The sequence below is a fragment of the Macrotis lagotis genome, chromosome 3, assembly GCF_037893015.1.
Source record: "Macrotis lagotis isolate mMagLag1 chromosome 3, bilby.v1.9.chrom.fasta, whole genome shotgun sequence".
Taxonomy (NCBI): Eukaryota; Metazoa; Chordata; class Mammalia; order Peramelemorphia; family Peramelidae; genus Macrotis; species Macrotis lagotis.
The window spans coordinates 3611590-3625637 of record NC_133660.1 but is presented as its reverse complement, the minus strand read 5'-3'; the positions used below and the strand labels follow the sequence as shown (position 1 = coordinate 3625637).

The 14048-nt window shown below is 34.6% G+C and overlaps 1 protein-coding gene across 8 annotated transcripts in view; it reads right to left on the bottom strand.

Annotated features, from left to right (window-relative positions):
• PDLIM5 (PDZ and LIM domain 5) overlaps positions 1-14048 on the bottom strand; it is a 241033-nt gene that overhangs the window by 111443 nt on the left and 115542 nt on the right. For 3 of the 8 annotated variants that reach the window (XM_074228065.1, XM_074228066.1, XM_074228069.1), the window contains exons 4-5: positions 6680-6722; positions 1573-1589 (exon numbers count right to left, since the gene is read on the bottom strand). In XM_074228065.1, the coding sequence (XP_074084166.1) occupies positions 1573-1589; positions 6680-6722 (60 nt within the window). Of the gene's footprint in view, positions 1-1572; positions 1590-4629; positions 5052-6679; positions 6723-14048 lie in introns of all 8 variants that reach the window. The other 5 variants (XM_074228064.1, XM_074228063.1, XM_074228068.1 and 2 more) reach the window with 2 other exon arrangements.

The window sequence follows — 14048 nt, the reverse complement described above, 5'->3', positions numbered from 1 at the left end:
GTAGCATAGTGGACACCTAATAAAAGCTTACTGACTGATTGACAGTTTTACCTCACTTTCTTAATGTAAAAAGATGTATAATATTAGTAGTCTTCTTGCTGTCTTCAGTTAAGCTCTGTGAAATAAGGAAAAGTGTGATAAACAGACTCAACTTCTTTGTGAATGAGGATCAATTCACTACATTGCATATCTCCACTCACCATTCTTATGTCTTGTCTCTGCTCGAAACCTTCAGTTTTGGTACCTTTCTGCCCATACAGCAAAATTCCCATTACTGTGTTTGCACTTAAAGCTCCTTCTTAATTGTTTCCTGTCCGATCTACCTTTCCTGGCTTATCTCACATTCCTCCCTAGCTATTGCAGTCTGCATGTTAATAGGAATCCCTGCTCTACCATCTATGACAGGTGGTTACAGTCTTTGCGGGAAGGGCTCATGAGATGAGGAGTTCATTATCTCACACTCTTGGACACCTATAGCATTAGAGAGCATTGTCTTTTAATGAATTTAAAGTGTACCTACTAGATTTAATGCCACAACACTAGAAAACTATCATTATCTGGGTTATTTCTTGTCCATCTTTAGCTTTGGTCACCATACCTTGAATTTGGCACCCCATTTTAGAAAGGACGCTGGCTAGATGAAGCAGATGCTTCTAGCTCTGCAATTCTACGAATCTACTGTTCTATATCAGAAATTCTCTTCTAATCAGAGCTAAAAAACTAGGAGTAGGAAAGTTAGGCAGTCATCTTAGATAAAATATGCAAAATGGCACGATAAAGGATATTTTAAATTTTAATATTATAATTTTAATGTTAAATATTATTTAATATTAAATAATAAATCAAACAATTAGACTTGCCATAGTATATAGGAACTTATTAGGTCAAAGGTATTATTGTAGTGAAGGATCAGAGTTCCCTTCAAATAGAGATAAAGTTTTCAAACCTTGCCTAATGTAGAAAACTTTGAGAATGAAGTCTTAACTTTGTTCTCAGTTATTAGAATTGGGTTAATTTTGACAAGATAACAATTTCAGAGACAGGCACTCTTCTTATCTCTTCCTGGCAAACAGCTGTTTCCCTAGCTTCCCCACTTCCCTATCTCTAAAGTGTTATTCAGACCCTTCTTCAGCTAGTAATAACATCACTCACTATTACTGACTGTTCAGATTTCTGTAACTTCACTTTTGAAAAAAATACCTTAGGCTAATGGTTAGAAAGCAATTCCATTTTTACAGATTACTAACATTAGTGCCATATGTGGGTAGCTTCTCTTTGTTTCATAATTCTTTTGTTTCAAAGACCTTCCCAAACCAGAGTGACACTATTGTTTTTGAAAACAATACACACAGCAAATCCCATTTTTCTAAAAAGAAAATCCCACTGTATAATATAATGAAGCAAGTCACCACACCATATCCAATGCAAACCAAACTTATGTAAAGCATCCTCTGCCATTATACTAAGTTAAAGCTATATTGCAAAATTTAAATTTTGCAAAAAATAAAGCATTCATGCTGGTTACTCTGATATGAATCACCATAATTCCCTTCCAGCAAGGTGAATACTAACTTTTTCACTTGTGTTTTCTGCAAAAAAGAAAAGCATTTTTACATTTATTACCATGGTAGAACATAGGCTTAAGATGTTTAAAAGCCAGGTTCTTCCAGACACTTAGAAACTGTTGAAAAGAAATCAAAGTTTGATTAGGTTAACAGGACTTACCTGCAGTGGGCACATTACAATGCAGAGGCAACCAGAAAGGGAGAAATGGAGACACTCAAATCATCCAAAGAAGACTAGCAACCCTCCCAGGTGGGAACTGGGTGCTAGAGTGAAGGTACAGAAAAACTAATGACTTTTTACAAAAAGTCAGAATCATAATCCATATATGCAGTAGTCAAGTCAAATTTATAATTTATTCAATTTCTTACTTGCTTAGTCATTTTAGGTTGTAAGGTTACTTTGCTATCCTCCTAGTCTCAATTCCACAGAATAAGATGCTGTTCCCCTGCCTGCACCACCCCAACTTCCCAGCCTCCTCTTGCCTGTAATCTCCTACTATTAGATTGTGAGCTCACAGAGTGGATGAGAAAACGCAACTGAATATCTTTCTATTAATTGCATCTCCAATGCTTTGTACAGTGCCTAGTCTTCATGAGGAACTTAATAAATGTTTACTAGACTGGAACAGAACTGCTCTGAGTTTCTTAAAAAGAACGTCAGAATGGTTATCTTTTAATATGATTCAGAAGGGAGATAAAGGGCGGCTAGGTGGCATAGTGGATAGAGCCTTGGCCCTGGAGTCAGGAATACCTGAGTTCAAATCCACCCTCAGACAGTTAATAATTACCTAGCTGTGTGGCCTTGGGCAAGCCACTTAACCCCATTTGCCTTGCAAAAAAAAAAAAAAACCTAAAAAAAATTGTTGAAGAAATGGGATGATTAGACCACAGAAGAGGCATTAAACTTGCCCTATTTTGCCCCAAGATTGGAAATAGTGGCAAAAGGGTCAGACTGGGAAGGAGGCAAAGTTTCCTGAGATGAACGATCCAAAGGGGAATGCACTTCTCCAAGAAATAGAGAAATTTTTATTTATTGTTGTTTTTCAGTTGTTTCAGTCACACCCAAATTTTTCAGTTCATTTTACAGATGACAAAACTTAGGCAAACAGGATGAAATGATTTATCCAGGGTCACACTGCTAATAAGTGTATGAAGACAAATTTGAATTTAAGAATTCTTGATGCAAGGCTTGGCATTTGATTATCCATTGTGCCATCTGGCTGCTTAAATAGGGGAAAAGCCTCTCCTAATTTAAGGGCATCAGGCAAAAATTGAAAGATTACTTTTTATCAAGTATACTATAGAGGAAATTCTTTTAAGTATGTACTGAACTATATAGTTCTCAAAGTGCCTCCCCATTTCAGAAATTTTGTGATACTTTTTTTTAGAACATTTTCTTTGACTGTTAATGGGTTAAATTGTTTTCTCAATCTCAATTTTAGATAATCTCAAGCATGAAAGGAAAACACACATTTTTAGGGCACTAGTTGTCATCAAATTAAATACAGACACCATACAAAACCAGATCTAGACACAGGAGCAAGTAAATTAGACCGCCTGCTTGTTTCCTTTACTAAGATGCATGGAATCTTGCCATCTTTTGTTTCAGAGCCTAAACGTTGTCATGACAGCAGTGCCATATGAAACAAAGCATCTTCATTATGGGAATTAGTATGCAGAAGAGATCATTTCAACAGAGAAGGCTGAGCTTCATCATCTCTTTGACTGTACTGTCTCTAAAAATGGCATTTTTAAAGCTATCTTGTGCACTTCTTATATTTCTCCCTCTCTCCATTCAATTCCACATTCCTGCAATGAATCTCATTAAAATGAATTTACTAGGTCTGCTTTGGCATAAGGAGATGTCTTTGATCTATAGAGAATAAAACAACCTTTCAGGAAGTAAAAAATTTGAAGACCAAGGATGTAGTAAAAGATAGTTTAATGCTTTAGATCAATTCTAAAAACAATATTCTATACATTGAAAAGTCAGCAAGAGTTTGTAATTATCTTCAAATATCTGTTTTCTTTTTAATTGTGAAATCCTAAGAGTTCAGATTCATTCTGGAAACATCTTCGTTGGAAGACATTTATGAAGTGATGCATAATGAAGGATGTAGAGTCAGGAAAACAACATAAACAATACTAGAACCATGTAAATAGAAAGAAAAAATGATAATCAGAATCAATGCTATGAAATCATAATGACCAAGCATGGCTTAGAGAAAGAGATATGAGAATGCTTTTTTACAGCTCCATTGCAAAAGTAGAAGACAATGGGGATGAAATACTGCTTAATATGTCATATGTGACTGAAATGTTGCTAAGATTTTCTGGGCTGACCTTTTTTCTTCTTTTTTGTTAATTCTTTGTTATAGGGAGATGAAAAAAAATCAAGATATTTTCAGAAATAAAGATGATGTAAGTATAAAAGATGTCATTAAAAAGAAACCTTCACCGAGATCACACGTTTGGGATTAAAAAAAGAATAAATCTCAATTCTAAGACTCAGAGTTCTATAATTTTATCAGATTTTTTGGTTTAAACTACTGCATATATAGATTCTTGCCAAATTTAGACTTTAGGGGAGTGCTACTCTTTTTTTTTTTAAGCTCTGATTACAAATACCTTATTTCCCCTTCAATTCCAATTAATACATAGAACTTGACAAATGCAGTGATCACCTGAAAACAGAAAGTTTGGGGAGTGGAGGGTGGGATTAAAAGAACCTTTCCCAGATCTGCCTTGCATTTTAAGTGCCAGTTGCTTGTATCTGAGGGATAGGGGAAAAAAAAACAAACAAACATTACATCATATGTCAGGAAGTTGATAGCACATTACAATACATAATTATAATTATGTATCTTGCCATTGAAGTGAATGCCATATACACACACACATAAACACTTCTTTTTTATGAAGCAAATCAAACTCATAACTCAAGCTTCTTCCTTCAAAAAAAAAAAAGCTGCATTTTCTGACATTGGGGTTTATGGTGCTTTCTTAAATATCCTGAAAAAAGGAGTCCTAGACAAGAGCAGGAAAGCACCCTGTAGCCACCTACCCATTTTGCTGTTTACTGTCAGCCTGGGATCCTCTTCTCTGCCCCTCGGCTAGCTCCTGGGCAGTGTCGCCGGCATACAGGCTCGTGGCTGTGGGCTGCCGTGGGACATTAACTGCAGTTTTAACAGAGCTCGAGGCAGGTAAAGGCTGGTCAGCACTAGGTTTGGCATTATCATGCAGTCCAGATGTAGCAAATGGGGGAGGTGTGACAGCAGCCACTGGTGAAGGGGAAGCGTGTGATGAAGAGGTCGCATGGGCTGGGGTGAAGGCAGATGATGGTGATGGGATGGATGTGACTTTTGGAGAAGACACAACCCCAAAAGGCCGTGGTGCCTTATTGTAGGCCAAGTTGGATGTGGAAGTGACTTTAGGCACAGCAGAGGATGTAATGGGCACAGGCTTAACTACTTCTTTGGGTTCTCCCTATGTAAAATAAAAATAAAACACACGCAGAGAACACACCAAATACATGCAAAAGAGATAACTTATTGCAAAAATATTCAGCTGATATTAAAAACAAGATACATTCATGTTAGCAGCTAACGGGATATAATTTAGCATGCATAATAAGGGATCTTAACATGCATAACACTGATGCAAAACAAAAATATATGCATTTTTTTCATCAACTTATAGACATTTGTAGAGGGCTTAGACAACTAAGCAAGAAAACTCTTATTCAGCATGACAGACATCAAAATTATATAACAAATTTAACTATAATACAAAGTTTCATATGAATAAACTCCTATTTCAACAAAAAAACTGCATTTTTTTAAAACACATGTACCAATAAAGCAGGTTCTCTAACACAATTCCATCTACAACTTTATTTGCTCTTATAAGTCCAACTTGGCACAACAGTGCCATCATTAGGTTCAGAACAAGCAGCAATATTTCCTACTGCATATTTCTAATTTTTATTTTAAAACACTTTTTTTAAAATTAAAATTTTTCAAAGTCCAATGACTTTTAGCCAAAAGTTGTCGAAATAGTCATTAGGCTAAGAAATGTCTTTGAAATGGTTCATGCCACTTTTTCATCATTAACATTCCATAATTATATGATAGCTTATCTGCTTTCACAAATAAATCTTTTTTTCTTATTTGTATCAAAATTCAATCATATTCCAATATTTGGTGTGGTCTTTTATCATTAATTTGTCTCATACTTTAGACACTGAATCAAAATTTTCCTTTCCTTTATTAGAAAACAAAAAAAAATTGAGAGCTAACTGGAAGGAATATACTATATTTTAAAAGTGAAAGTAGTTTTCCTTCATGACAAATTCTTGTTTAAAAATATCACTTTCTAAAGTCTAAGGTGAAAAATACTTTCCTCAACATTAGGTTATTTAAAAGAGAGTCATAGATACAGAGAACTTTGGGGGTAAGGGCATATTGAACCTATGGTTTTGTTCGTACAGGAATTATCCTTAAGGAAACTCCTCTCACTGCCGAATGGTACCATCTCTGCAACATATAGTATTGGGGAGTGCCTTGGGTCGAACTGTGCAGGACGACAGTGGTAGAGGCAGTGCCATGATGTGCAATATATTTCTTTTAAAGATTAAAAGATGATGCCATTTGACTGACAACAAAAGGATAAAAAAGTAATGAGTAACTCATATTCAGACCAACAAAATTATAATGTAGGAAAGCAAGAGAAAGTTAATAAGTTAAGTCTTGTAAGTGAATAGATGTCTCTGAATTATGGCTAAGTGAAAATCATTTCTAGGACACAAAAGCTATCACCAAATGACTTCTGAGGGGTCCTCAAGACTCTTTGTCCATATTTTGGATGCACATTCATTACTGTCATCTATACCTATAGCATATTCTGAAGAGGACTAGACGTGGAATTCTTTAAAAGCCAATCTCACAATAAAGATGATAACTGTGAATATTTAAAACAATAACAACAAACTCTCTAAATAAAGGAAATATGAGAAAACTATATTGAGACTTAAGACACTAGGATTGGATTTGAAAACTGACTGTCCAACAGAGACCCTTAAATATTACCCTCCTCTTTTTTCATTAAAAACTTACCTTCTGAACTGAAACAGGTTCAGGCTTTGGTGTAGTAGATGCTCTGGAAGAAAAAAAAAGAAGGAAAGAATTTCATAAGCCACTGTATTTCTTCCTAAGAGAAACATTGCTGCATAAAATATTCAATTTGCAATGATGAATATCCCCCCCCTTCCTTGTAAAGCTGAGGCAATAGAATGTAGAATATCGCATATATTAGCAGACTTAAGTAACATGATTTAGTTTTACTGAAATACTTTTCCTATCCTTTTTTTATTCTTTGTTCAAAATGATGGTTCATTGAGGGAAGAAGTATAATCAAAAATGAAGAAAACACAAAAACAAAACCAAAATCAATAAAAATTGGAAATAAAATTAAGCTTTGCTTAATTGAATTAATATTAATTTATCTCATAAATAGGTGTTGGCTCTGATTCCTGACTCATTCAATCAAGAAATTACACCAGGCATTTGTATCTCTTGCCAACACCTTATCTGAAGCTTTCCTTGTCTATTTCAGATAAAGCAGAGTGTTTGCATAGCTCCCTACTTTGCAGGGATTCTAGAAAGTATTCCTTTAAAAACTCAAATGTTGGTTACACCCTTATTCACTCCACCTTCAACCTAGCAATATATTCATCATGTCCTCAATCAGTTTTCATTTAACTCTGTCTTAATCCTTAGACTGTAATAGCCAACGTACCATTTGCTTTGTAAGTTTTCTCCCTTAAAGACTACCTCTGAGGAATTTTTCACATTGGTATATTTATTCTCTCCTTCTACTATGTGACAAACTGTCACTCTATACATTCAAATGATCTATGTGTTCAGTAAACAAAAGCCAACTCTAATGTGAAAGAAAGAAAAACAAGACTAAAAGAATACATCAGCATACATGGGCCACAGCCTATGCAATGTCCAAAGTCCAAAAGAAACTATTTTGGTCTCACTGACTCTAACTCACCTCCTTTTACTGTGGATTATTTATTGGTTACAGTATGTTATTCAAATGAGGCTACTAAAATGCTATAAAGGTTACAATCACTTAAAAACTTATTTACTCAACTTTAGTTCAAAATGTAATGCAAGTTGCTTTTGACTTTCTGGCAAAGTCAACTCTGACAGCTCTTTTGTCTTTGTCAGAGTCTCTTTACCTACCATTTTCTTATGTGTTGCAACTTCATTAATAAGTTTTTATTTTCTTTCCAAGAAAAAATGTAATACAACTCCTGTTTCAAGGAGGGTGATCTTATCATCATCTGACAATGACTGAAGGCAAAATACTACTCATCATAATTAAGAAATCTCAGAATGACTAAATTTTAAATGATCAGTGGCTTCAAAAAAGAGACTGAGATGTTCTATCTTACATGCATGATGGCTAACAAATCTAAAATGCCCCTTCATTTGGATCTTTCAGAGTTTCAGTGAACAATGAACTCTAAAAGATTTCCAGCAGGGACTTACATTTTTCAATGACAGCTAATTAGTCAGGTTAGAGCAGGGCAGGCACCAACTGTACAGTTGGCTAAGTTGAAAGTGGTCATAATAGATGGTAAACTAACATTCTATTACTGCAACACAAACTCACTCTCTGTAAAATGGTGCAACTTTCCATGTTTACTGTTAGAGTGCCAACTTTTTTTTTAAACTTTCTGATTTTATTGCAACAAGTAAAGGAAACAAACAGAGGTAGAAAACAGTGAAATCTTTCAGTGAAATTCTACAAAAAAAAAATCACAAAATCATTTACTCATTGAATGAGAGATGATAGAGGATATTCCACAACAGAGATCATATACTCTTTTAAAACTGATACTTGAATAGCTATATAACAATACAGCAAGATGCAAGAACAAATTTTTCAACCTTTATTCAAGTCTTCAAGCTAAAAAATAAACACACAGTACATGTAAAGGCTATCGTGTGTGTGTGACAGAACTTAATTTTCAAATTGGATTCCTTATGAAAAATCAAGAGTCAGCAATAATGAATTATAAATACGGATATAAAGAAGCAGTGTGTTGCAGTAGAAAACCTGCTGAACTTGAGTCCCCAGACTTAAGTTCAGATTGGGCGTTACCATTTACTCTTTGTGTAACAAGAGGGTTGAATGTTATGACTATGAAGGCCATTGGCACAGCTAGAGAGATACTGTTTCAACTTATGACCCTCTATAATCCTCAAGCAGAACAAAGACAAAAATTCTACTAAATACTTTAGGACCATGACCTTGGGACCATGTGAGGTCAACTAGAACAATCACACATGACTGACTCTATCTAGCTGACCCCAGACCCCACAATCCCTTCCTCCCCCCACCCCCACCCCGACTTAACCCAGTTTTCTATCTCTTCCTTTAAAAGAAGCAATCAAATTGATATGACTATTGCTTCTGGAAACAGCTGCCTTCTCTTTATGGTTTCGTTCACCACCTTGTGACATCTGAAAGCAAATTACCCTTCTCTGGACACCATTTGCTTTACTTACATGTTGTTTCTCCCTACAAAAAGCTAAGATATTTGAGGAAAGAGACTGTCTCACTTTTGTATTTGAATCCCAGGTTTAATTTTTACAAAATGCTTTCCATTCATTTATTACATCAAACTTAGAGAGATGTAAAAATCATACTATAAAATGAATCAGACCTAAATTCAGTTTTTAAAAATGGATAATTATTTTAAGAGCTCTTCTGTGAAGTTAAAAAAATGTTTATTTACTCAAGTCTGGAGTTGGACAGAATTAAGGATAGAATTCTTGAAATTTCTCCTAAAGAGTATTTTCTTTGATTCATTATTTGTTTCCTTCCTTCCTTCCTTCCTTCAATAAGAATTTTTAAAGTGCCTATTATGTGCCAGGAAACAAAGACAATAAAAAAATAGCACTTGCAAATTAAATAAAAAATATATCCAAAGTAGCTTCTGGGATTTGTCATTAACAATTTGGGGAATAAGCGATATTTGTGCTGTACCTATAGAAATCTAGGGGTTCTAAGAGATGTAAGTGAGGAGAAAGTGCATTCCAGACAAGGAGGGTCAGTCTGTGTTGGAGTTGGAAGGTGCATGGAGAACAGAAAAGTACAATGTGCAATGCAAGAAGGGTAATCTGCAAAAAAGAATGGAAATAGTAGAGAATCGGATTATTAAGGATTTTAAAAAATCAAACAGGAATAGATACAATACTGTTATTAAACATAAGTATTTCATTACTGTATTCTCTAAGAGAAAAACCCTGGTATGTAAACAGAAAAGAATGATTATTTTCAAGAATCAAAGGTTATATGGAAGATGTGAGAAAAATAAAACTATCTTTAAAAAAACAAATTTGTCAGATATTCATCCAAAGAATATTACTTTTATCTCATGAAAATCAATGGAAAGCCACAGATAGTTTAAAAATTAGAAAAACATTAATGATTTTTTAAACTAAGCCAAATTACATTTACATACAAGTGAACAACTGGAAAGTATATAGCTCCCTTTCTACTATGCTGTTCCTCACAAGTAATTTTTTTCAGTGTGTGCATTTCAAAGTAGCTAATGTCCTAGAAATGGCTCCAAGCCATTGGCTTAACAATTTGCTTATTGTTCTCCTTTTCCTTCATGTAAAACTAGTAGGCTTGAGCTAGTCATCATGTTGAGATACTCATTGCCTTGGCCCAATACTATCCCAAGCACACATAATTAAAAGAACAAAGCTGTCTGTGTGACTGGGATGTGTTATTCTGAAAGGTGATTGACTTTATAAGAGAGGGAGCCAAAAAGAAAAATTCTTGGTACTTTCCAACTAAGCTTACTTAGATCATGCATCTTATAGACCTAGATTAGAGAATTTTAGAAGTGAAAGGAGTCAAATATAAACTAATACAAACTCTTTTATAGATCTGAGAGCAAATTGAAAGAACATAAAACAGAAGTTTAAATTTTATCTGCTGTGGCCTGTGATTTTTCCTGATTTGAGTACAATTTTTTGGGAGAGGGGAAATCACATATTAGAAAATACTATCCACAATCAGAAAGAATTATGTAATCTGAATGTAGATAAAAGCACACTATTTTCAACTTTTAAAATGTTTTGTGCTTTCCTCCCAAAATTTCCCCCCCTTTTGTTCTGATTCTTCTTTCACAATATGACTGATACGGAAATATGTTTAACATAGTTATAATGTATAACCTATATCAAATTATTTGCTGTCAAGAGGAGAGGAGAGAGAGGGGAGGGAGGAAGGAAAAACACCAAAACAGATGAATTTTGAAAACTATCTTTGCATGCAGCTGGAAAAATAAATATTATAAAAAATTTATGAGTTTTTAAAAGAGGAAAATTAATCACATCATTATTGCAACATAGATGTGATAAAAAAAATTACTGCATTCTTGTAATTAGGAGACAATTAAACCATCATATTAAAAAACTAAAATAAACTGTCTTTTATGAGTAGAGTTGCAATTTTGCATCATTACAAGAAGTGCCCATGCCAACAAAATTATAGAGCTTGTGAGTATGGAAACTTATACCTTATTCAGTATTATCACAAATGGCTTTAGCTCAGCAGATACTTTATAAATATCCTTAGGTCCCAGTGAATGAAATAAGGACCTCAAGCACTAATTAGATGATAAAAGCTATTCACATTGTTTACTGTAGCTTATTCTCTTATTCATGCACACCTTTAATATACGTCAACAATCATTCATAAAGCTGAAAGACTGGCTCCCCCTCTGCAGAGAGGCTCCATATTGCAGTTTCCCACAGAAAATCTAGTTCTGGGCCTAATGACCTCAGGCCCCATAAACAACAGGGTACAACATTAATCACTTTAATTGCAAAGTTGTCAATTTACAACAACAAAGCAACTCTGAGGGAGGGAGAAAAAAAAAAAGAACCAGAGTGGGCAGGGAGATTTGTTTTAAAGCATCTTCCTGAGATCTCTTTTTATAGAAATGCAATATTTTAATTCTCTAAACATGTGCACAGTTACATACCATATTTCTTGTTTATAAATTGTACCCTGGAAAAATCACTGCTTTATTTTCAGTTATTTAGAAATTTATGGAAAGAGAGACCCTTAGAATATTACAAACGATAAGAAGAAGCATGGCCTGGTGCCAAGAATGCTGGGCTTGGAGGGAGAAGACCTCAATTTTCACCCTGGCCAACATTTAACTACCTATGTGACCTTAAATAAAACAATAAATCCATTAACACCTAGGTTTTCTCTTGTGTAAAATAAGGGAGCTGGGTTAAATGATCTCAAGGATCCTTTTCTGCTTAAATCTATGAGTCTGGGATAAAATGAAAACAGTAACACTTTTATTGTTTATTTAGCTTACAAAGCTGATGTTAAGAAAGTATAACCTGTCAGGCATTTTGTTATTAATAAGATATTGTTACTTTTAACAGAAAACAATATTGCTGATGTTACCCTTAAAAGATTCCTTGCTGAAATGAATAGTGGGGCTAAATTTTCTCCTCATTATGAGGAAGAAAATTAAGTGGCACAAATCTATGATAGAAAAAGAGGGCTAGAGAGGAAGAGAACAAAGGAAAGAAAAGATTCATTCAGTTCTATTCAATTCAGTTCATTCATGTCATGGGGTTATGGTCCTTAAGCATAAGTCTTTAAATAGGGAGGACAGGAGAACTAGGTATACCCCAAAACTTGCTTGCTCCATTACAGGGTACAGAACAAGACAAAATGGAAAGAATGCTGAACCGGGAGGTGGGAAATTGGTACTTTATTCAGACCTTGGCTTGGATATTATCTATATACCCTGGGGCAAATGACTTGTCTTCCTAAGACCTCCAGTTCCTCATTTGTAAAATGAGCCCTTTTAAAGTTGATGAATTATTAAGTTCCCAAGTATTTATTAAGTATTTCCTAGGAGTTGGACACTGTGCTAAGCACTGAGGATAAAAATTTGAGTTGCTTTCTTTCTTCCTGGAAAGGACTGTGATATCTGGAATGTGATGTCAAGCCTTGCAAGTGAATTTGATTTAAGTGAGGGAATATAAATACAAAGAAAAAGAAAATATGTCCCTGCCCTTGAAGGGGCTTATATTCTAATGGAGACATCTGCACATAAAAAGAAGCTGAAAAGAGGTAGAGGGAGGCATGACGGAGAAGTGAAGAGCGGTATAGTCTGGTGGGAAATGAAGAGATGGGCATCTTCTTTACATGAAAATGCTGAGAGGAGTCATCCAAGCAGAAAAAGAAGTCACCAGAGGCACAGACTACTTTCTAGGTATGAATTCTAGGTCTGAAGTGATCTTCAAGGATGAAGAGGTTTCTGGGGAATGATGGAGAAATTATGGTAGAGGACTGTGGTCTGGGAAAAGGGAGTGTAGTAGAAAATGATGGCTGAGAATCAATTATTTTATTTTATTTTTAATTTTTTTAACCTAGCTACATTCAAAAGTAAGTTTCACCATTTACTTCCAAAACCTTGAGTTTCAAATTCTCTCCCTTCTTTCCACCCCACTCCTCCAATTGAGAAAACAAGTTTTGAAAGTAATGTGCAAAATCTGCATTTTTTTGAAAACTCTATAAAGTAGGGGCAGCTAAGTCATGCAGTGGATAAAGCACTGGTCCTGCTGTCAGGAGGACCTTAGTTTAAATCCATCCTCAGACACTTAATAATGGCCTAGCTGTGTGGCCTTGGGTAAGTCATTTAACCCCATTGCCCTAAATAAATAAAAAATAAAGAACTCTATAAAGTAGAGATTTCATATATAATCTTCTGTTGTGCACACACAGAAATGTACGTTTCTAGTTTTTAAATTCCAGGGAGAAAAGGTATTGGGGGGGGGGAGGTTAAAGAAACAATCTACCAGTTAAGAATCTTGCCCAAATGGTAAATGTTGGTTGAGAAATTAGAAGGATTTTCACTAGGTCCCTCCTTGAACTAGTATTATCATCTTCCTTAAGAACGAATGGGTTCAATAAAACAGAATTTAGATGATTTAACTTATTATGTTCATGGATAAAATTTCATCTTAAAATAAGACACTGTGAGATCATGTTCTTTTTCTACATAGCATAAGCCTTGATATCAATAGTGTTTTCTATGGACAAAATTTACCAACTTTTTCTGTTAAGGTTGGCAGCAATACATTTGAATTATTGTCAATAATCCAGGTTATACTAACTGAAAAATTTCACCTATTGTTTAATCTTCGATCCAATATTCTTACTCAAAGAAAGAAGATCTGGGTGAGATTTCTCTTAATCTATACTAACATATATGCACCTAATGGCATAGGATCCTAATTTTTAAAGGAAAAATTAAAATGAATTACAGGAGGTAATTGATAGTAAAATTATACTAGTGGGGTCACCTCAATTTACCCCTCAGACCTAGATAAATCAAACCCTGAAATAAATAAACAA